Source organism: Pseudonaja textilis, chromosome 4 (assembly GCF_049901715.1).
Source record: "Pseudonaja textilis isolate UNSWEBS1 chromosome 4, rPseTex1.2, whole genome shotgun sequence".
In the NCBI taxonomy this organism is placed as follows: Eukaryota; Metazoa; Chordata; class Lepidosauria; order Squamata; family Elapidae; genus Pseudonaja; species Pseudonaja textilis.
The window spans coordinates 41,675,099-41,698,053 of record NC_141993.1 but is presented as its reverse complement, the minus strand read 5'-3'; the positions used below and the strand labels follow the sequence as shown (position 1 = coordinate 41,698,053).

Sequence of the window (22,955 nt, the reverse complement as noted above, 5' to 3'; positions counted from 1 at the left end):
TGCAGATAGCCTTTAATGGGAAGAGTAGACCATATAAGTAGTATAGTGAGGAAAACAGTTTGACAAACATATGCTTGCAACTACCAGAAAACTCCCCCACCCCCAATTCTACGCGATCCATGCTTTATTCATGTTAGATCTCATGGTTCTAACATATTCTACAATAGTTGTGAGACTTGAAAAGATCACTCCTAACTTTGTGGGTAGCTTCAAAGCTATGGTTCCTATATCCATAGAAGGCATCAGAAGAGAATGCTAAGAAAGGTGTCCTCACTTGGATTTTATAATGAAGGAAGATTCCTCGGAATATACATGTAGAGATTTACTCTCCAATAACATTAATATTAACATTATTTTGTGGTTGAGGAACAAGGCGTTCAAGGCAGACCGAATCATTCGTCTTCGTATATATCACAGTGTTATGTATTTATTTGACATCATACTTTAAACAGGAAAACCTGATGTGTTCATTCCCATCTCTGAGGTTAATTTCAAGGCCACTGAATGGTAATGAAAAAACTACAAAACGATAGCAAAAGCTGCCCCATGGCAGTCCTACTAAAGAGTATGTTAGAATCCAATCTGCCTCATATTTTAGAGCACTGCCACCCTTCTGTTCTTCAAAGTCTTTCATGCCAACTTATATGACAGCAGTTTCCTCTTCCCTAACGAATTCAGTCCATTCATTCAGTGGCCAATCAAGAAGGAATATTCAGGAAAGCCAGCATGAAGAGATAAATCTCTTTGTACTCTCTGAAAAGACCATATTTTAAACATGTACTGCTCGCTATAGTTTCAGATACTTCCTAACTGCCTAACTACTTGACTATGCAGCTCTTCCCAACTCTCTTCATTTTTTAAACCTCTCTTCCTACATAAATTGCAGTGATTAATATCAAAGCTCTATATTAGATCAGGCACCTGAAAATAAAGCAAACATTTGCCATATCGTATCAGCTGTAAATAGCATATTAATTTCAGATATCACTGTGGACATAGACACCAGCAATTATATTAACAAACTTACCTTTCTAGTCCAACTTTTCCTTGCTCTGTCATAAATGACACTATGGATTTGCAGTTATTATCAAGGGATTTACCAGAAATGACAACTCTAACCTTCGCAGCTTCAAGATCTTAGAAGCACTAACTATACAGTATTTATATAAAAACTAATATAAATGTAGTTATAAACAGATCAATGATCACATTACACTAACAAAGCAACAGAGTTGTATACGTAAGATAAGGGTGGGGGTGTTGAACAAAAAAATGAAATATTTTTGACCTAAGACTTTATGCCATATTAGCACAAGAACTATTTTTAGAGAAGTATTATCCTCCCAAAACCAGTAGTTGATCATGGTGAGCATAACTTGAATAGAAATGCATAATTGACTAATACGTGATACTAAACCAACTAAAATTATTTTCCAGAGAAGTTTTCCAGAGAACTTCTGGATTTTCAATCAAAGAATAATACAGCAAGTATGTTTTCCTAGTGGACTCAGTGATTTAACTTCTGTTTTTTAAAATAGCCTGAGAAGAAAAACAACACTTTATCTAATTCAAAACAATAGTTACATGGCCATTGTACTTTGATACAACAGATTAAACCTTTAAGATTTCACAACACATTATTACTGCAGGTAGTTGTCACTAACAACTACAATTGGCAGTATTTCCATTGCTTGTTAGTTAAGTATGTCATGCCCAACCTTATGCCTTTTTTTGCTATGATTGTTTACTGCTAATTGTATCACATGGTAGTTAAGCAAACCTGGCTTTCCACATTGATTTGGCTTTTTAGAAACCTGTTGGGAAGGTCACAAATGACAATTACATGAACTCGGGATGCTGCAACTATAGTAAATACATGCTGGTTGTCAAATGCCTAAATTTTGATAACATGTCCATGAGGATGCTGTGACAGATGTAAGTGCAATGATTGGTTGCAAGTCAGTTTTTTCAATGCCATTAGAAATTTGAATGATCACCAAACAAATGGATGGAAGCCAAAGACCATTTTTATATATTTTATGTTACATTACCCTGTATGATGGTTTAGAAATGTAAATTTGGATGGGAAACAGAACTATATTTTACCAGGTCTCCAGTAGGTCATCTTTAAAATAAATGCACAAGCCTTTCCAACTATTCTGGTCAAAGGGATTGGGTCTTTTAAAATTTTCACTTGATGCCAAAACTCAAAGGAAATCCCAACACTTCAACCATCACTCTCCTTCTCAAGGCCCAGAAACTTAACCGGGGTTCAAAAGAACATCACTGCATAGGAAAGATAATTCTAGATGATGCAAAATACTTTTTTCAATCAACCTACTAGAATATTGAGGTCAGAATGCCCAGAAGGAAAATTATTTTGGTCAATTCTTTCATAGGAAAAGAAACTCTACTATTTAAAGTTTCTTTTCCCCCTCTCTAGGTTATTTTTGGGATTCAGACAAGGGTATTAGACTGCTTTCTGAAACTGGTCATTTTCTTGCAGATTTTTCATTACCAACTAGATAACATCATCAATAGTAGTCAGGAATGGGATTTGCTCTTAGTTTATATTCTAATTGCTTGCTCTGTTAGTGTTGGTGGGCGTGGTCTTGGAAGTTCTTTGGTTGGGCTGTTTACTATTAGTTTGGCAGTTCCTTAGTTGGGGTATTGTTTACTCCTTGATTGTTGGTCTGATGTTAGTCTTGGAGTTAATCTATATTTATCTGGATATTGATTAGGGTAGGGAGATCTTATTACCTTTCTGGCTTTTTTGTTGCCTCTTTTGCATGCTACGTAGCAGAGGTGGTATTCAGCCGGTTCTGACCAGTTCTGGAGAACCCGTAACAGAATTTTAGTTCAGAGAACTGGAAAATAATACCTCTGACTTATCCCACCATTTATTCTCTGCCTCCCAAGTCCCAGCTGATCGGCTAGGTGTTATTTTGTTGCCCTGAACAGGAAAATGGAGCTGAAAAGCAGGTTAGTGGGGTGGGGGGAATGGGATTTTGCAGAAACCTTCTCCCAGGAGTGGGAAGGGAATTGGGATTTTGTAGTATCCTTCCCCTGCCACGCCCGCCAAGCTACACTAAGCCACACCATGCCCACCAAGCCATATCCACAGAACCGGTAGTAAAAAAAAATTAAATCCCACCACTGCTATGTAGGTATTGTTAATGTCTATTGATGGCTAATTTGTCAGAGTGCCAGGCTTCTAGAAGTTCCTAGCATTTTAGGCTTGGCTTGGTCTAGGATAGTCACAATTTCCCAACTGAAACTATGGTTAGGTCTGTCCATATGTTGTGAAATTAAAGAGTTTTGATCATGTCTTCTGATTGCTATGGGTAAGGCTATAGGAGACAGCTTCTATATTTCTATAAAGGGATCACAATTCTGATTATAGTATGTTAGAAGATTAGTGTTCCTACGTTGCTCATGTTTAAACATGGTAGTCATCTATATTCTTATTCAACTGCTTGTTATTTGAATAATAAAGTTCTGTGGGACAGTGTGAGATGAATGTACACTCATTCCAGTTGGTTATCATCATCAGAATGTTTAGTATATAGTAATCTCTAAGCAAATGGTGACTTTTTCATGTAGAGTATTTTTTACATGGTTTGTTTTACTGAGATCCCATTATCTTAAAATCACCAGATAGTGAGTGATCATGACGGGACGACAAATACACACACACACACACACACACACACACACACACACATATAATCTTGGGAAAACCCAAGAAAAATCTTTCTTTATAGATCTAGATAGATTTTACAATTCCACAAAAAGATATTGTTAGAATCTCCACAGAAAATTCCACTGAAGGGACAAATGTTTCATTTAAACCAGAAGTATTCCAACATGAACACTTTGAAATGTGCATCGAATTATTGTGGGCTTTATCATGCTAAGGAGGATCACTGTCCACTTTGCATGAACAAGCTAACACCAGGAGCAGGGAAATTCTAGTAGGGCTCCTGCTTTGTTTGGCAAGTAAACATGCAAAGTTGCAGTCCTGCAGAATCTATTCCCATTCTGCCTGGGGCACCAAGTTACTGGCTTGTCCTTGCAAAGAGAGGAAAACACAAAACAAGCTTTGCATGCATGAGCCTTATGTTTTCTATGCCTTAGCTGGATGGTTGTCAAAACCGAACTACTGTATTGCTGGCAGGCAACAACAAAATCAGGATTTTCTGTTGCAGAAATTATGAAAATTCTGCAAGCGCATCCATCTATTCAAAATATTTTTTAAAGTTGATTTATTGTACATTTTCAAATAAGATTATCAGATTATGTCATTGTTATATGATTATACTATCATTGTTGTATTTGAAATATGTATCAATAATTATTAGTGATATAATTGTATTTTGTCCATCCTTAATTAGAAATAAATCATCAGGTTTGGGGGATGGGTGAGGAAAGGTAAATCACACACTTTCCTTTATCATTTTATAGGTCAAGAAAATGCAACATTTGCAAAATCTAATTTTAGAACATCTTAGATAACTTTGTTTTTAAATTTGATATGTATGTATGTATAAAAATTAAATCTTATAACATTTAAAATGCTTCCAGGCCTATCTTTTCCAATCTGTACCTTTCAGTCAAAAGATTTATAACTCAAAATGGAAGTCTTCTTTGTTGCACATATTACATTGCTATGTGAGAATATAACAGTGACCAATAAATCAATATAGAAATAGGCAGAAAAACAGAGCTTACTGACAATTTGATATATTTGGTATAGTTTTCCTATTATTCATACAATGTTTCATAACACTGAATTTTTACTTTATCTGTCATTTTACTTTATCTCTCATATGGTGTTCTGTTGCTAAGGCAAAAATTAAAATAAACATTTAACCTGTAAAACTGATCCTATTCTCAGTCATGTAATATAGTAAAACTACTGGTACCATAAGCAGCAAAGAAAAAAAAAACCCTGAGGGTTTAATAATACTAAATCAATTCAGGACTTTCAGACTGGTAAGATCTACAACCAATATAATTTCACCATTATTATAGCTAATTGTCATCAGCTATTTGTTACATTGCTTTACTGTTTTGTATATTGAATTCATTGCAAACAGAATTCAATATACCTTACATATAAAGGTAGAACAGTCCGTCACAACAATACCTCAAAATTTATGAATGGCAAATTGTGTTCTATTATGTGTCAAATAACTTGTAATTTGATTGGATCCATATTAAATAATAAAACAATATAGAGAAACCAGCTTGGAATGGCAGCATAGAATAACTGATTCAGAATACTATGTATTCTGGTTCATTAAAAATACTATTTGTGTATATATAAAATAAATACATGAGGCTTTTAAAATGAATTAGTTATTGGGCTATACTATTATTACTATGGATTAAATAAATGTATATGTGTGTGTGTGTCTGCAACACACAATTGTGAGCTGTCTGGAAGTATCTTTTCTGTCCAAATAATTAGGAAATGTCATTTAAGACAATTACGTTTGTTCTGAGCAGCTTGTATAAGCTAGCCTTAAAAATAATCAAAGCCCACTGAATAATAATACTCTTTGTTCCCATAGATAATAAGTATCAACTGCACAAAGAATGCAAGTCAATTTTACCAAGAAGTATTAACTCCATTTATCTAAATTATATGGCTTTCATACACCTGTAATTACAAAGCATATTGTTCAACCAAAAACAAACCCTTCCCTGGTACACAAAATGTGGGAAGAAAGTGCAAGAATGAAAAATCTGGTGCTGTACTATTCTTAGCTATTAATTTTTAAAAGATTACTCAAATATGCTAAATTACATTTATTCAACTTTCAGCCTGTAACAAAAGCTGTTCAGAAAGACCACTGTGGCAGAACCATCAGGAATTATGGATAAATTGTGTAGAATGGCTTTGTAAGAAAATTGATCTTTGGGATCTTTCCAAAAGACTTTGAACATTGTATCATCTGCTTTTATAAGCATCTGGCTACCTGATAGGGAAGCCACAAAATGCCTTGTTCATAGCTCAACATTCAAAATAATAACAAAGGCTTATGTTTATCTGTCACTAAATCCCACTGAACCTAGTGGGTTTTACTCTTAAACATAATGAAGGTCACAATTCTTCTGAGAAAGACACCAAAAGCACTTTGTATGCAGTAATCCAACTACCATTGATAAGAATGAAGATAGAAATAACATAGAGGAAAGGTTTTTCTTATCTATAGATTGAACATTTAATTGAGGAAATATTTTAATTGCAAACCAGTAAAGTAAAATATATAGCAAAGCCAAAAGCTTTTGAGGTAGGACTTTTGCCTTGAGAATGCTTTTAGCTGATGTATTCTTATATTGCATTTTGCAAAACTAAATGCTAAATCTAAATTTCACAAGCATCCTACAGTAACAAAGCTGAAATCAAGTTGCACAATCCTTTTTCAATCTTTATATCATTTGATTTAAAATGGTTATATTCGGACACTCTGGTTCGCATCAGAAGTCTGAAACTCTCATGAGATACCCCAAACGATTTTACACCTGACACCTTTCAGATGCATAAAGGTAAGAAGCAGCACCAGCCAATATGCACAAAGGCATCCTTAAAGGATCAGTTCCCTAACAAATTAAAATAAATTCTTCACTCCTTACACATCTGACCTTGAAGCCAACACCTTGGAGGACCTTTCTATCATTTACTTCCTGGTAGAACAACTCCATCGGAGTTTATCCAAGGTGAAACGGACCGTCCATCAACATTTAACAAAAATGACAAAAGCCCACGAGTGCTTTCATACGAGGAGGAGGGGGCAAAGAAAGAATGCCCCTATGGAACCCCATTTAGTAACCTACGCGGGGCTCCGCGGGAGGAATAGAGAAGAAGCCTCGTAGAATGTTCAGTGTCTGACGTCAAAAACCTTTTCCCCGATTAAAACAAAAACCCTCCAGCAGGGCAGGTAAAGAAGTCGTGGGAATCCACCCCTGTAGGCAGGTTTTTCTGCCGGCTACCCGAGCCCGCATTCCTCTCTTTTAGCTTGCCTATCTTGATCTACATTCTTTGTGACCGAAACCTCATCAGATTTCCAAACTGTTCTCAAGCCCAGTCGGGAAGCGCTTACCCGTTTGCTAGGAGGCTGGGAACCGGAGCATCTGTTGCATTAGTAGCCGCTCTCCCATTGCTAATTAGAACCGAAGACCAAGAAAGCGTGGCGAGGTGGGTGTGCGTGTAGCGGGAGGGTAGAGAGCCATTCTCGCTCCTCTGGTTCCTGCTGCAGCCCCCTCACAGGAACTGAAAGCTGACACATCAACAAAGATGGCTGCCACGGGTATCCAGAGCAGCTTCATTGGAAAGGCGGAGTGAAGGCGGAGCGAGATCCGATTAACAGCCTGCAAGGGGGTGGAGAAAGAATCCTGAATAGGCCTGGGTTAATTCCTCGGTAGGAGCCCGAAAGCTGCCTCTCGCCATTCATCGGGCCGTTGCAATTCATGCCTAGAAAGATACGGTAGCGGGGGGAAGCGATGTTTCCTACCGGTACCACGCTGGTTGGAGGTATCGGTCCTGCCTTTTGATGATCGCTTGGGTTTCGAGGATTGGATCCGTTCTCTGAATGAGACTACCGATTTTTAACCTCGCCATTGAGAGAAGCTGCCGTAGCTTGTGGAGATTGTAAAGAGGCTGAAGTCGAATCACAGAGTTTACTTACTGCAACGTAGTTCAAGAAAAATAACGCTGGAGCGTCATCGCGTCATTTTAGGAAGAGCCTGGTAGTCGTAGATTCCGGGGAAGCTGCTTCTATAGAGGCACCGAACTCGTAGAAGTTGAGGTGATATTTCGAGATTAGCTCACGTGCTGAAGCTTTCCAGTCATGATTCGAAGAAATCCATGTGCCCGAGACCCATGTTGTATATTTAGCACGAAGTTGGAACTGCTTTCCTTGATGACTAGCTTCTTGGAGTTATTCCAAGAAAACTATATACAGTACAGGCAGCTGGTGTTTTTCACACTAGCACATATGCAATTAGGGAAGATACACTCAGCCAATCTATCCTGCAAAGTAGTAATAGTAGCTTCTCTCGCAGGTGTCTACATTCGTCTGCACGCACTATCAAGTTGTAGCTGAGATCTCCTGGCAGCAGCTTTAGGATCTTGCATATTCAACCAGAGTTTTGTGCACCTTCTGGTGGGGTGAGATATATGGCCCAATGATCTGCAAAGGAGCAATGTGTTACAGCAATTACGGGTATTCCTATTGTATAGCTGCATAGCTCCAGTGGGTAGGCACTGTAGGACTCTCTTGCAAGGGAGAGACACAGGTACCCCAAAGTTCTTTTCTTTTTTAAAAAAAAGTTTAGGTTGAATATTATGGCAAGAAGACACAACTACAAGCCACATTTTTCATTTTCTCAATGCCAGCTATTTACTTTCCATTGTTGATAATAATTATTCTTAAATTTATATACTGCCCAATTCCCAGCAAGTGTTTTGTTGCTCAGCAAATATTTTGTTGCTTACTATAAGTTATGTTTGTCATTTTGTTTCTATCTAAAACATGCAAAATATGTTCTATTTTATTTCTTTCTGGTCTTGGAAAATTAATTATTTTATTATGAAATTTAGTTGCTGTCCATCTTGTTTCAAAGTGACTGGGAGGCTTACATTATTTTGTAAACCCAGCAACCTTAATTCTTGCTTTTGGCTTATTGTAATTTTGTTTACTTAATAGTGCTTAATATTTTCATCATTTATCCCTCATTGTCTCTTCCCTATCAAATGATTATACTTAATTTGTGTGACTAAATCTTAACTAGTTTCTTTCAGGTCTACATTTGTGATTAAGCCACAAGATTCTGGTTTCAGTCATTTTCTTTGACCTGGTTTATGCACCAGAGATGTATGATTGCCTTTATCTTTCGATTTGACTTTTACGAAAGAGATGGGCTCTTGGGTGAAGAAAGAATATGATGTTCTTAGATATAGTGTTAAAGTATTAAAATTGATGGTGAAAAGTTGCTGTTTATTTACTTTTTCACATTTTTCTCTTTTTCTGTTCATATTTTTAGTAGGTTCTATTTATTTTTATCTCTTTGATAATAAAATTATCAAAATAATAAGACTGGGAATGAGAGATAGGCAATATTATAAAGTCATTTGAAAGAAATATTTTTCTGGGACGTATCATATAATCATATAATCTTTGAATACAAGATGGGAAACGCCCACAAAAACAGACAAAAAACATCAACTACTACTTCTGCCTAAATAAGAGGAATGAAAAAACATTATATTTTACATTGTCAAATAATAGCTGATGATTTCAGATGTCACCATGAAAAGTGGCAAATATTTGCCACTTGTCTAAAATACAATCATTCCTATGATTTGAGCAGAAGCTGGAAGAAGATAAAACCACACAGATCCTTGTACATGCAAAAAGGCCATGCAACCTGTCAAACAAACATTAAATCACAAGCTACATTTATATACACAGAATGTTGTTGTGAAGCAAAAATGTATCTTTTTCATTAGATTTAAAATAATTATGCATTACAAATCACATCATCTGTAGAGATCATGGATCTGATATTTCTTTGGTGTGCCATAGAGTAGAAATTGCATTCAAACCTGTTTTGCAAGAGATCTACCTAAAATCATTCTCAATATACAAAACAGAATAACCGAGTCAGAAGGGACCTTGGAGACCTTTTAGTCTAACTTGCTCAAGCAGGAAATCCTAATACTGTTTCAGACAAATCTTTGTCCAATCTTTTCTTAAAAACCTCCAGTGTTGAAGCACCCATAACTTCTGGAGGCAAATTGTTCCACTGATCAATTGTTCTGTCAGGAAAATTCTCCTTAGTTCTAGGTTGGTTCTCTCCTTGATTAATTTCTATTCATTGCTTCTTGCCATACCTTCAGGTGATTTGGAAAATAAGTTAACCTTCTTTGTGGCAGCCCCTCCAATATTGGAGGACTGTTATGGTATGTTTTATCCTCCAGTCCCCTAATCATCTTGCTCTTCTCTGCACTTGCTAGCATCTCAATCTTTTTTATATCATGGCAATAAAAACTGGATGCAAGATTCCAAGTGTGGTCTTAACAAGGCATTATAAAGTGGTAATAACACTGTGTGTGATCTTTATTCTGTCCCTCTGTCAATGAAGCCTACAACTGCTTTGGCTTTTTTGGCAGCTGAAGCACACTGCTGACTCATATTTGATTGTCCACTGGGATTCCAAGATCCCTCTAGCAGTTACTACTAGCCAGGTACTACCTATCCCAGGGGTGTCAAACTCACGTCGTCACAGCATCGTCAGGTGATGTATTGTGACTTTTCCCCCTTCACTAAAGGTATGGGCGTGACGAGCGTGTGACGCATCCAGCTTGTGGGCCCTGAATTTGACAGCCCTAACTTATACCTGTGCATTTGGTTTTTCTTGCCTAAATGTAGAAATCTTACTTTTCCCATCATTGAATTTAATTAGATAGGCCCATTGTTCAATTCTTTCAAGATTCTTCTGTATTGAGCCTATCTTCTGGAGTATTGACTATTCCTGCCATTCTGCAGGATACAAATTTGATGAGTTCTCCTCCCTTGTCTAAATCATTGATGAAGATATTCAAGAACACTGGGCCTAAGACAGAGCCTTAGTACCCCACTGCATATTTCCTTCCATGTAAATGCGGTTCCATTGAGAACTACACATTGAGTGCAGTTGGTTAACCAGTTACAAAACCATCTGATACTGGTAATGTCATGCACAGAATAAGGCATTAGTCACATTGATTTTTAGTTCCATTATGTGGTAATGTGGCCAAATTGTGGCTTCTGATATTTGTACATGAGTCTATTACAGCAATATATTTATACTGCATCATTGTAATCACTGATTTATCAAATGGTAAAGTTCATGTATATGCAAGAAATAGTACTTCAACCAATACTTCCAGATGTAGTAGTCCAGGATCTTTTAAAATAAATATTGGTAAGCAAAGAGGGCAAAATGAATCATGAGGAACTTATCCTTACTAGAATATTGAAAGCTTTCCTTATTAAGAAATTTTAAAAACCATGCTTCAGCAGACCCACATTTTTGCACAAAGGTATTCCAAAACATAAGATCCATAATTATGTTTTAGTTTCTGGTCATATTTTTACATGACATTAACTGAATCAGGATTACTGACTTAACATTATTTTTTAGGTTTCTATGGTGCATCTTTATCACACAGGATGAAGTCAAAATGCATGTTAGGGTAAAACGAGGTTAAATAGTTTGGGATTCAGTGTCGTGTGGCTATAGTTCATGGTGTGAGTTATTGTTAGTTAAGTTGGCTACTGTTTATTTTGTGAGTTCATACAGCTCACCAAACCATTAACTAAATCCCCTAGCTGGGTTAGTAAAACAGTAGTAAAACAGTGAAATATGATAGACTAGTTTGTAGTTTGCTATGTTGCATGAATCTAAAACACTTCGTTACTTCAATAAATTGCAGGCTAGCAAGTTGTGTAAAAAGGTAAATTGAGGTTCAAATTCTGCAAGAGAACCTGCAAGCACAACTTTCTTAGGAAAAAAAATGTTATTTTGGATTTTTTTAAAAAAAAAAACACGAAGAATATAGTATTTAATCTACTGGGCTCAGATATGGGACTATCTTAGTGACCTAAACAGATTACTTTAGTACTGCAATTACTAAAAGAGATTAAATGCCCGGAAACAAACAGAACTTGCTTCGTAAGAAATAACTGCCAGCATTCAAATAATTAGAGATGTTCAATGTAACCTATACACAGCACTCATAGTTTAGCATTTGACAAATACCTAAAATCAGCATCACTGTACTATTGTACAAGTATTTTAGGCACAGGCAGTGAGATGGGATGTTCAAATCTCGCGCAAGAAAATACGTAAACCTAAAACACAACTACCGTACAGCCCAGGTACCAACGGAGCCAATATGAAAATGCTTTGCATCATTGAGGAACTTTAAAAGAATGAAGAAAACAACACATCTTGCAAAGACACAGCTCAAAGTAGGCAACCCCGCCCACCCGGCCTTAACTTCACACTCTCGGTGTCCGCCAGTTATACAGGTGGTGCATGCGCTCTGCTGATCACGCGGCGTGGAGAAAAGGAGACGAGGCTGGGTATCTGGAACGAAGCCTCGTTTTGTTCGGATTAAATAGCCGAAGAGGCTGTTGGAAAGACCGCGCGGCCCTGGATTTATTTTTATTTTTTTTCTTTTTCTTTTTCGTACGTGGGGAGAGTGGCGGGTTCTGCTTCCAAACTAGCAAATGTAAGCTCCCACCCTTTCGCTTCCACTTCGACTTTTGGGAGTTCAATTGCATTAAGCTCGCTCAGAACTCCTGGGCAAATATATTCGCTGATGCTTTAGTTCCAGTCTGGATTTGTGGCCGGCTGAACCACAAGTGCTAAGTCTTTTCAGTGTGGGTTGTAGATGTTCCGCCCTTTACTTTTGGACTACATTAGCACTTTGCGCGAGCTCTAACTCAGTGTCCATGTTGGGAATGTAAGGTTTGTTGTAAAAGTTGCGTGTTTTGCGGCCAATTGTGATTTAAGGCATTGTGTGTGAACTCGCTTCCCTTCTCACTCCGCGCCATTTATAACTAGAGTTGAATGGCTTCAATTCCTGGGTCCTTCCAAGTTTTCTATCATTTGCTTCTCACACACGAGTCTGAAGGGTGTAAACTGGGGTGCGATCATGGTTTTTCCTGGGCTGCGTCTTCGCACTGTAAAGGAAAAAGAGGTAGAGGAGCTGTGTTAGTGTAGTAGATGGATCAGAGGATTGCTAGCTAGAGCAGCACTAGGTTTGGTTGCTTATTTTAATTTTGTGCAATAGATTTTGTTTTAGCCGAGGTGGAATATTAACGTTACATTCTTGAAAAGGAAGAATAGACTAAACAGTAGTCAAGAAACCTATTTGTTGGGACTACTAAGAGTTTTAGTTCTACGAGTAATGGAAGTATTGTAAATCATGTTTCCTGTTAGAGGAATGGCCTGTAGTTTTCCAAATGACGTATATACAGTATTTTGGTATATTTTGCCAGTATTTACATAAACTGAATTTGTGTGGCTAAGCGATTTCACTGCAGTACTAATATGATACTTTACTACTACTACTACTACTACTACTACTACTACTACTACTATCTTGGTATGGGAAATACAAATCTAAAAGCACCATAGGTAATTATTGCCTTTTGGATTTCTAAATTTCAGTTGAAATATACCCATGTGCCAATAGTGTGAGATTACTGTATGTGTTGGAAACTTGAGGCAGACATCATGGTACTGTGGTTCTTTAAAACAAAAGGCTTTATAAAGTTTGGAATACTGACTGGGTTGTTTTTTTTTTTTTAAGAACTGTGTGTATTGAAAACATAGGAAGAAAGCTTGTGAAAAAATTCATGTTACCAGCTTTGTAATTAACATGTGACTAAACTCTCTTGTGTAACCTGCATGCCTTTCTTTTCTTCTCCTTCTCTCCAACTGATCCCAGTTTAAATCCTAATCAGCCTAACCCTTCTATACATCTGAAAAAGTGAGCTGCAGCTTAGTACAGCTCAAACCTTTTAATAACATTTATTCGTGCAAAGAATGCTATCAGAACTCTTCAGTGTGCTGGAAGTGGTTTAAATTTGCTAAATTAATTTTTCCACATTTTTTTTCAATGAAAAGGAATATGGGAAACTAAATTTAGAAATTCTGTTTTGCTGGTCCAAAGCATTTAATACAGGATTCTCATTTAAAATTATTGTTGAAAATGTAGTTGTTTCCTTGCATTTTAAAGTATTGTTACAAATATTGTGCTACTTTATGAGGGGTTGGATGATTTTTTTTTAGCAAGTGTTCTATGCTTAAGAGAAACATTACATACAGAAACATCTGAATTCTGTTTAGGAGCGTTTATTTGTAATTTAATTGTTTAGCTAATGTATTTTATTTTACTTTCCTAGCTGTTAAATTATCCATGAAATTGTAAGGAAATGATTCTAATATAGATGTGTGAAAATGGAACAAAGGCTTCAGATAAAGGATCTCAAAAGTCCAAATCAGTCCTTGAGAAGTCCCAGCACAAGCCCCAATTTCAAAAATACGGTACTTGTTGATAATAAGGTACCACCATTGCTCAACAATCTTCCGATTTGTGGACAGGCAAAATCATTTGTTACAAATTGGAATGAAAACAACAACCATGATGGCAGTGATCACAAAACTGTTCCATTAAATATGGCTGGAACAGGAATGAAAGGTAAGAAAAAGTCTTTAAATTTAATGTATTTTGTAGTGCTGTATTCTTATGTGCTTTTTAATTTTATCTTGTGAGATAAAATCTTGAAAATCTTTATCTTGAAAAATAGGAATGATACGTTTTGGTTGATTTCATTTTTTTATAAGTGTTTGGTTCTAAAAATTGTTTTCCTTTTGTAAAATTGGGTAATTTTATTATTTTATTATGTAAAGCTCCTCCAGCAAATTCTCTGTTGTTTGTCAACCATCTCCCACCTTCTCAATCTCCAGGGTCAAAGCTCAATGATCCAGAAGGTATGTACATTTTGGTAATAGAAAACCACGTAATTGGAATGAAGGACAAGGTGGTATGCTATAATCTTGTATTCATTCTTTATCTGCAAATATTGGGAATAGTGCTATTATTGAATAATAACTTTGGACATAATTGTTTCCTTGAATGTTCTGCATCAAGGGTCTTCAAACTTGGCAAGTTTAAGACTTATGGACTTCAACTTCTAGAATTCCTGAGCTAACATGACTGAAGGAGGAATTCTGGGAGTTGAAGTTCACAAATCTTAAACTGCCAAGTTTGAAGACACTTGATATGGATAGTTTATATGCCAAAAAAAATATCACAGGTAGTCCTCCTTTAACAACTACAATTAGAACTGCCCACTGCTCATTAAACCAAATGGGGTCAGTAGGTGAAACTATAACTATGATTAGATCTTACTTCAACTTTGCTTTACAGATCTGTGAAGGTGTATGCTAATGCAAGCACTGATCATAATGTTACTTTTTCATTACTATTGTAACTGCAAATGGTGTTAAACAAGGCAGTCTCTAAATGAAGGCTAACTAAAGTCACTGTTGATTATAAGAATGTGGTTTCCTTGGTGATTAACTTTAAAATTTAGAACTTCTTGTATTGAAAAACTTCATTAATTTTAGAAATAAATCCATCTACACCTACCTTAGGTTGTTTCTGGATAGGCATTTTATCCTGATGAAAAAACTATATAAATTTGAATTAATGATTAAAAAATATCTTTATTTTGTTAAATTATTTGATTCTAAATATTTTCATTCTATATTGTAGGGAAATTCAAAGTTATGAATAATTTGCTATCTTCTACAAAGAAAATGAATCCTGTAAGTTTCCACTAACAATTTTCTTATGTCCTTTTGTCATAATTAATATGATTATTAATTGTAATAAAATAGGTTATTCCCAAATTAGTATCTGATTCATAAAGATAAAGGTCTGCCCTGTCCAGTCATGCCTGACACTACGGGGCGATGCTCCTCTCTTGTTTCTGGGGCCAAGGGATCCAGTGTTATCTGAAGACATGTCCATGGTGATATGGCTAGCATGACTATATGCCAGGTGCATGGAAAACTTTTACCTTTCCACCAAAGTGGTACCTATTTACTCACATTTGCGTGCTTTCAAACTGCTGGGTGGGCAGGATTTAGATTCATACCTAATACTAAACTTTAATTTGGTTTATGTTAATGTGTCATATATTATTCAATGTATGTAACATGTTATTCAGGTATTTAAAGAAAACCTGGTCTAGCCATATGTCAACATAGCTGTTGTTTATTTCTCTGAGAGATACATACTTTCTTAAAAATTAGGAATTTTAATGTAAAATATTTAAGACCAACATATTTGTCAATATGCTTTGCAGGTATCTGACTCAGCATTGATACAAACAGTGCATTTATCAACTTCTCCTGACAAAGCTTTACCTATCAGCTATAATTCACAATTCAGTCCATTAAGTCCTTTATATCAGCCAACTTGCCATTTTTGTGGGCTGTTTGGTAAGTTTTTGTCTATGATAAAATAATCTATGATAAAATAATGTATACTTTAAAATGTTGGTTAAAAGTGGGATCAAAGAGCTAATAGCTTTTAAGTGAAATGAATTTAATGTGAATTCAATTCAGGTATCAGTTGAAATATTTAAGTCTGACCACAAATTTACTAGGTAGTCTTAGGGAAACCGCAAATTGTATCTGTCAAATTAAACCAAATATAGACATAGTTGAATTGCGTTTACTGAAATAATGGTTTTATCATTGAAACTACCATTATGAAAGCAGAATACAAAACTTGCTTAGTACAAGCTTATGACAGTTTTCTATAAAAAGAATTGAATTATAAAGCTAAGTATTCTTTGTAGGTGGCTTGTTCAGTCTTGATATATCAGCAGTGCATAAAATGATTTCAGTTAGCACTTATCTCCTAATGACACTATACACTTGTAGCTTTCTTTCTCATTACGTGACAATTGTTTGCATTGCTCTTCTCCAATAACCTGACCCCAGTAATCTTTTTGTAATCTTTTTAGGATCCTTAAGATGCATCCAGTGTATGCAAGTCTACTATTGTTCTGCAAGTTGTCAGATGAAAGATTGGCAAATACATAATAATGTCTGTAAGCCAAGTAAAACGAAGTAAGTTAATGGATTACAATTAAAATTTAATTAAATGATATCCATAAGCTTTTAATTCATCAATCAATTATATGTAAAAATGTGCAATTACAATTTTAATAAGAATTTTTTTAAACAATTTAAAGTTATCTGATTCTGAATAAAAAACTCACATCCATGCAGACTTGTCCTTATTTAGATAGTCATATAGTTGTATATTCAAATTATGATGGTTTAATTTTCAATTTTTTTATTAAACTGATTGACAAACTCTGTCAAGTAATTGAATAACATAAATAGATACTTAAAAGAATAAGAAAAAGATGTGACAGAAAGTAGCTAGAAGCAATTAATATACAAATTGATTTTAACATATAACTGCTACGCGCTTCCTAAGAGAAATTTCAGGAAAGCGCGTGGGCGCCGCTCCGCCCGCGCTAGGCACATTGGGACGGGTCCCTAAAGAGGATTCCGCTTGAGGGGGTATAACACGCTACATCATTGCCCCTTTTTCAGGGGAAAAGAGAGTAGTGTTAACCCCATAGCATCTAAAGGGGTGTTGGTAGTAGATCTGTTGCAATTAATATAAAATGTATGTTTTATAGAATTGAGGTTCCTGCTTCTGATATTTTAGCAATAACAATAAGACTTACATACCATTGCATAATGCTTTTACAGCATTCTTTAAGTGGTTTGCAAAGTCAGCATATTGCCTCCATCAATCTGAATCCTCCTTTTACCAACCTTGGAATGATGGAAAGCTGAGTCAACCTTGAGCTAGTCAGGATTCAACTCCTGCCAGTGGACAGAGTTAGCTTGCAATACTGCATTCTGTCCACCGTTCCACTATTCAGTAAATAAAGTATTTTTATTATTTTAACTTGACCTTTTCTGGAAGTTGTTAAATTATCTAAAGTTTTTCAATGTTTTCAGGTGAATATTATTTTTGCTGCTAAGGTTAAATAAATAAAGTTTTTTAACCTTTCCCTAAGTAAACACAATAACACATCATCACATGAGTGGACCCGATTTCATGACCATTTTTACTGAAGTTGTTAAGCAGATAATTGTGATTAAGCAAATCATGTGGCTGTCAGAAGGCAGCTGGGAAGGTCACAAATCACAATCATGCAATTACAAAATTCTGCAACTATTGTAAATATGAGCTGATTGCCAAGCATCCAAATGGTAATGGTCATAATGAGTCATCATTAAACAAATGTCATACATCAAGTACTACCTATGTATCTTTGTTACAGAACCACCATAAATTAAAGATAGCTTTTTGGAGACAACCTCTCCAGAGTTTGTTAAAATAATTATATGTGCCAATCTAACAAGTCAAGTCCCAACGATGTATAATTGTAACCTATTTTTGAAAGCCATCCTTTTGGTTGTTCTAGCTAGTTAATTATTTTCAAAATTGTTGCAAGGGCTAACTACTGAAATTATAATTTCTGTGTTACCCAATAATTATTTAAATTTAAACCAAGAAAACCACGGTAATTTGTTATATTTATTGCTTTGTCCTTTATTTAGTTTCCCTTCCTTTTTTTCATATGATCATAGTGTTAGTCATATGATCATAGTCAGATCATAGTGATTGTCCAGTTCTTTTTTTGCCTGTGTGTGCCAATATATTAAAACCTGTTTTGGAATTTCCATTAAATATTGAAATAATTGAACTTTGAAGGATTTTCATTTTGGCAATTGCAATCCATCCTGAAATATTGCTACCCCAACTTTTCCTTGTTTAATATTTTCACAATATCTTTAATATCTTCATTGTAGGTGTAAGATTAATAAGATAAACATTAATATCTTGTTATCTGAATATTATAAATATTTATATATAATTGGAAGCCCTAAATTGATTTTGAATTTGAACTTTCTTTTGAATGTCCCGTTCAAATTTCTTTTTAAGTTCTTATTGGTATGGTTAGCTGAATGGGAGGTGTTCAAAAGAGTCAGAACCATATCATAAATTTCAAAGATAGCTCTTATTGTATGCCATCTAATTGTATGCCATAAGTCTGTTCATTGGTTCTGTTGTCAGAGCTACAACAGCTACATCGAATAATAAAGATGATAACAGTTTAATCAATTACTACCAGAATCTTTCAGTAAAATAGAGTGATAACTATTTAGGTTTCATGTAAGCTTCAGTTGTCCACTATACAACCTGTGCCCTGTTGAATCATCATTTCAGAGATATTTCCATATCTAAACAGAGAAACAAAATGACCGAGGGTGGGTAAAAAAGCAGTGACAGAAGGAATGACTTCCAGCTTTCTGCTGGCTTCCCCATTCTGTTTCCTAGCGGGAATCTGGCAGGAGGCATTGGAAATTTCCCTTTCCTTTCCAGCAGGCAAGTAAGTGGCTACTCCTGAGTAGGAGAGAGAGCAAGGGATTGTGAAAGTGGCTTAGAAAATGCCACAGAATGTTGAAAATGAAGCTCAGCAGCCGGTAGCACTGAAGCAGCCCCAGCTTCCTCAGATTTCATTCCTTCAGGACTCATGGACTTTGAACATGTTCTGTAAGCATTTGAGATACCTTGTTTCAAAAATGGTTTCCCTATGATGACTGCTTTACTCATGACAATGAGAGTTTAGTAATATAGAGATAAATGTGATATTACAAAAGCCAGCCTTAAATTATATTTTTGTAACATAGATAGTTATTGACTTAACAACTATTTAGTGACTGTTTGAGGTTAACAGGACTGAAAAAAAGTGAATTGTGACTGTTTTTCATGCTTATGATGGTTGTAGCATCCCCATTATCACATGATTGAAATTTGGATGTTTGGCAATTGGTCCATGTTTATGGTGCTTGCAGTGTCATGTGCTCACCTTTTATGACCTGTGACCTTCTGACAAGAAAAGCCAGTGGGGAAGCCAGATTCATTTAACAACTGTGTTACTAAACAACTGCTGTGATTCAATTAACTGACAAGAAAGGTCGTAAAATGGGGCAAAATTCATGTAACAATTGTTTTGTTTAGGAACTGAAATTTTGAACTCAAATAAGTACAGGACTACATGTACTTATTTAAAAAAAAAATCATCCCAGAGAACCAGAAGCTTTTAAGTATATCTAGGAGCATATAGTAATAGCACTTAGACTGATATACCGCTCCACAATGTTTTACAGCCCTCTCAAAGCGGCTTACAGAGTCAGCATATTGCCCCCAACAATTTTACCCACCCCGGAAGGATGGAAAGCTGAGTCAACCTTGAGCCTGGTGGGATTTGATCTGCTAAATTGCAGTAGGAGTAGCTTGCAGTACTGCTCCCTTAACCACTGCGCCACTGAGGCTATTTATAGTTAGTGAAGAGTTATATTCATTTTGCCAATTTGTGTAATTTACTAGTAGGGAGAATATGTTTTTGGAATAAAATCAAATTGATCTACATGAGTAATTTTATTTACAGTCATTTTAGGTGGTTAATAATTTTGTATAGATTTTGAAATCTATATTAAGAAGTGAAATGATCCACTAATTGTCAATTCCTGAAAATGTTTACCTGGTTTAAAGATTACAGCTATCTTAGACTCTTTCCAGGACTCTGGTAAAGGTTCTCTCCAATGCAAGTATTGAATAAAAGTAAAAATTCAGATATTAAGACATTTATTATTAAATTGCTGTATGCATCAGAACCTGGAGATTTCCCATTATTAATAGTTTTAAAGACTTCAAAAAAATTCTGAAACAGATCCAACAGTGATTTTGGGTGGCTTTAATGTTTATTTTTAACTACGTAAATTTTAAAATAAAGTAATGATTTAAATAATTATTGCTTAGTAAATATAAATTAAAATAATTTAAAATAATTAAGGAATATAATGGTTGAAAGAAAAACATTCAAATTCTCTTATATCTTTGGTTTTTCTATGACCATTGCTATCTTTAATGGCAGTATACTTTTTTTTTCTTTAGGGGTGTTTTTTTCGGTTCTGTAGCAGCATTCTGGGAATTCATGACATGTTCATAGCATTTTGCTTAAAAATACTTTGTTTATAGGAACTAGCTGACCCAATTTTCTATAATTCTTTAGCTATACTATATTTTCATATAAATTACTCTCCCCCAAAAGAGTTTTTAGATTGAGAAGTACAATCTGTATAGTTGTACTTGATCTGCAATATATTTATTCAAGATTGGAAGGGTAAAGTATCATGCTTGTTTCAGGCAATCTTTTTTCAGGTGTGATCTGACCTCTTTGCAGGCTAGTGAGGATAAAAAAAATAAGCATTCCATATATTTGTGTGCAGAATCTTTAGACTCTGAGATCTAAGCTGCTCAAAGCTGCTTTTTCAAACTTGAAACAGTCTCTTCCAAGTTAAGAATAATATTTCTAATTTTACCAGATATATTCTAGTAGAAACACTGTCAGACTACAGGCAGATTGAACATTTTGTTTTTGAAATATTTTGCACACTCTTTGATTAGTATTTAAACTCCTTGGCTTAGTTGTTTTAGGGCAGGGGTTCAAACTCACGTTATCACGGCGGTGTCACGTGAAGGGGGACTTCCTCCACCTCGCAAACCAGGGTGTGGATGTGGCCAGCATATGACGTATCTGGCTCGTGGCCCACGAATTTGACAGCTCTGTTCTAGGTCCACAATACATGGCAGTTCTTTTTGTTCCTTACTTGCTGTTCCAGTCAAGGATTTTATGTGCCTAGGAGAGCCTTGGGGTTTCCTTTCCCAGTCAGCCTTCCTTCCTGCCCCTGCTTAAATTAAATGATTAATATTATTCTTAGAGATTCTGTTTTGGATATACTTTTGAATTCTGGTTTAAGCAAGTCAAGATTTAGATGTTAAAGCAGCATATGAAACAACAGTATTTCTTGATCAGCTAGAAGTTTGTAAAGTGGCACAAAGTTATACTGCCACAACATAATAAACTTTAAATGAAGTAATCTTGTAATTGAACTGAACATTGTGCTAATGAATGAAATTATTCTTTTTAGTGCAAATAAAGCTGAATACTGTAGAAAATCATTGGATGAAAGCAATAAAAAGGTATGGTGAAAGGAATTTCCTTCTGTGGTTGACAAATTTCATTATACTATTCTGATGATGCCTGGATATTTACCCTTTCTCTTTGTGATACTTTTCTCATTTAAAATTATGCATTCGGAAAGGGCTGATGCAAGTCTAGTCTACCATATCCTGGCACAACCAAGAATCAACATAATATCCTTGATAAATAGTTATCAGACATCTGCTTCAAGACAATCAGTAAAGAGAAGCCTAGTGTTTCACTGAAAATTGCTTTTACTGTTAGATTGTTTTTTTCAAGTGGATTTTTTTTCCCTAGAACTTAAATTATTCCGTGAGAAAGCCAAATCTTCAGAGTAATATTTTAAGACACTGGAAAGAGCTATGATTTCCGCTTTCTATCTTCTTAAGGCTGAACAGGCCGAGATGCTTCGGCCTCTCTTCATAGGATCTGTTTCTACAGTTTGATAATACCTGCTGCTCTTCAGTAAACCAGCTCCAATATTTTGGAACCCTTAAAATTCAATGATCAGAAGTGAACACATATTCAGGCTGTGATCTGACCCAAGTTAGTATATCAATCCAGTTGCCTTTTTTTGCAGCAGTAAGTCATCTAGCTGATTGGTTTTATTTTACATTCAACTACTATTTCAATAGAGCCAGATGGCTCAGTGGTTGTTTTGAGCTTGTTATCTGGACAGCAGATTTAAGATCAGAGGTCTGTACAATGGGATGAGCTGCCATTACTTGGCCCAGCTCCTGCCCACCTAGTAGTTCGAAAACATGCAAATGCAAGTAGGTTAATAGGTACCACTTTAGAAGGTTTCATGCACCTTTGACATATAGTCATGCTGGCCATATGACCACGGAAATTCTCTTTGGACAACATTGCTCCCTTGTCCAAGAAATGGAGATGAACACTGCCTTAGAGTTGGGCATGTTTGACAGGAAACCTTTATTTTTTCTACTATTTCAGGTTTTTTTTTGCTAATACATGTAGTCCTTGACATTTAACCATTCAATGATTATTCGAAACTACAACAATGCTGAAAATATACCCAGTCCCCATAGTTACATTGCAGCACATTGCAGTTGTGATCATGATCTGGGTGCTTGGCAACTGGTTAACATTTATAACCAGTTGTCCAGCACCCCAGCATTGAATGATTGCCATTTGAAGCCTTCTCTGCTGATTTTCCCAGAAAGTCAATGGTCTATCTGGGAGAATCACAAATAGCACCCACACACCATCCTCAAA

The 22,955-nt window shown here is 35.7% G+C and overlaps 2 protein-coding genes across 2 annotated transcripts in view; one reads left to right on the top strand and one right to left on the bottom strand.

The window, feature by feature from the left end:
* Positions 1–7,318, bottom strand: part of CCDC186 (coiled-coil domain containing 186) — a 33,902-nt gene extending 26,584 nt beyond the window's left edge. Inside the window, exon 1 of the mRNA XM_026704815.2 lies at positions 7,110–7,318. The gene's annotated coding sequence lies outside the window, so the exon portion shown is untranslated. The remainder of the gene's footprint in view (positions 1–7,109) is intronic.
* Positions 7,319–14,022: 6,704 nt separating this feature from the next.
* Positions 14,023–22,955, top strand: part of TDRD1 (tudor domain containing 1) — a 33,222-nt gene continuing 24,289 nt past the window's right edge. Inside the window, exons 1-6 of the mRNA XM_087932548.1 lie at positions 14,023–14,263; positions 14,410–14,556; positions 15,344–15,396; positions 15,939–16,074; positions 16,605–16,710; positions 21,667–21,718. Of these exons, the coding sequence (XP_087788674.1) occupies positions 14,023–14,263; positions 14,410–14,556; positions 15,344–15,396; positions 15,939–16,074; positions 16,605–16,710; positions 21,667–21,718 (735 nt within the window). The remainder of the gene's footprint in view (positions 14,264–14,409; positions 14,557–15,343; positions 15,397–15,938; positions 16,075–16,604; positions 16,711–21,666; positions 21,719–22,955) is intronic.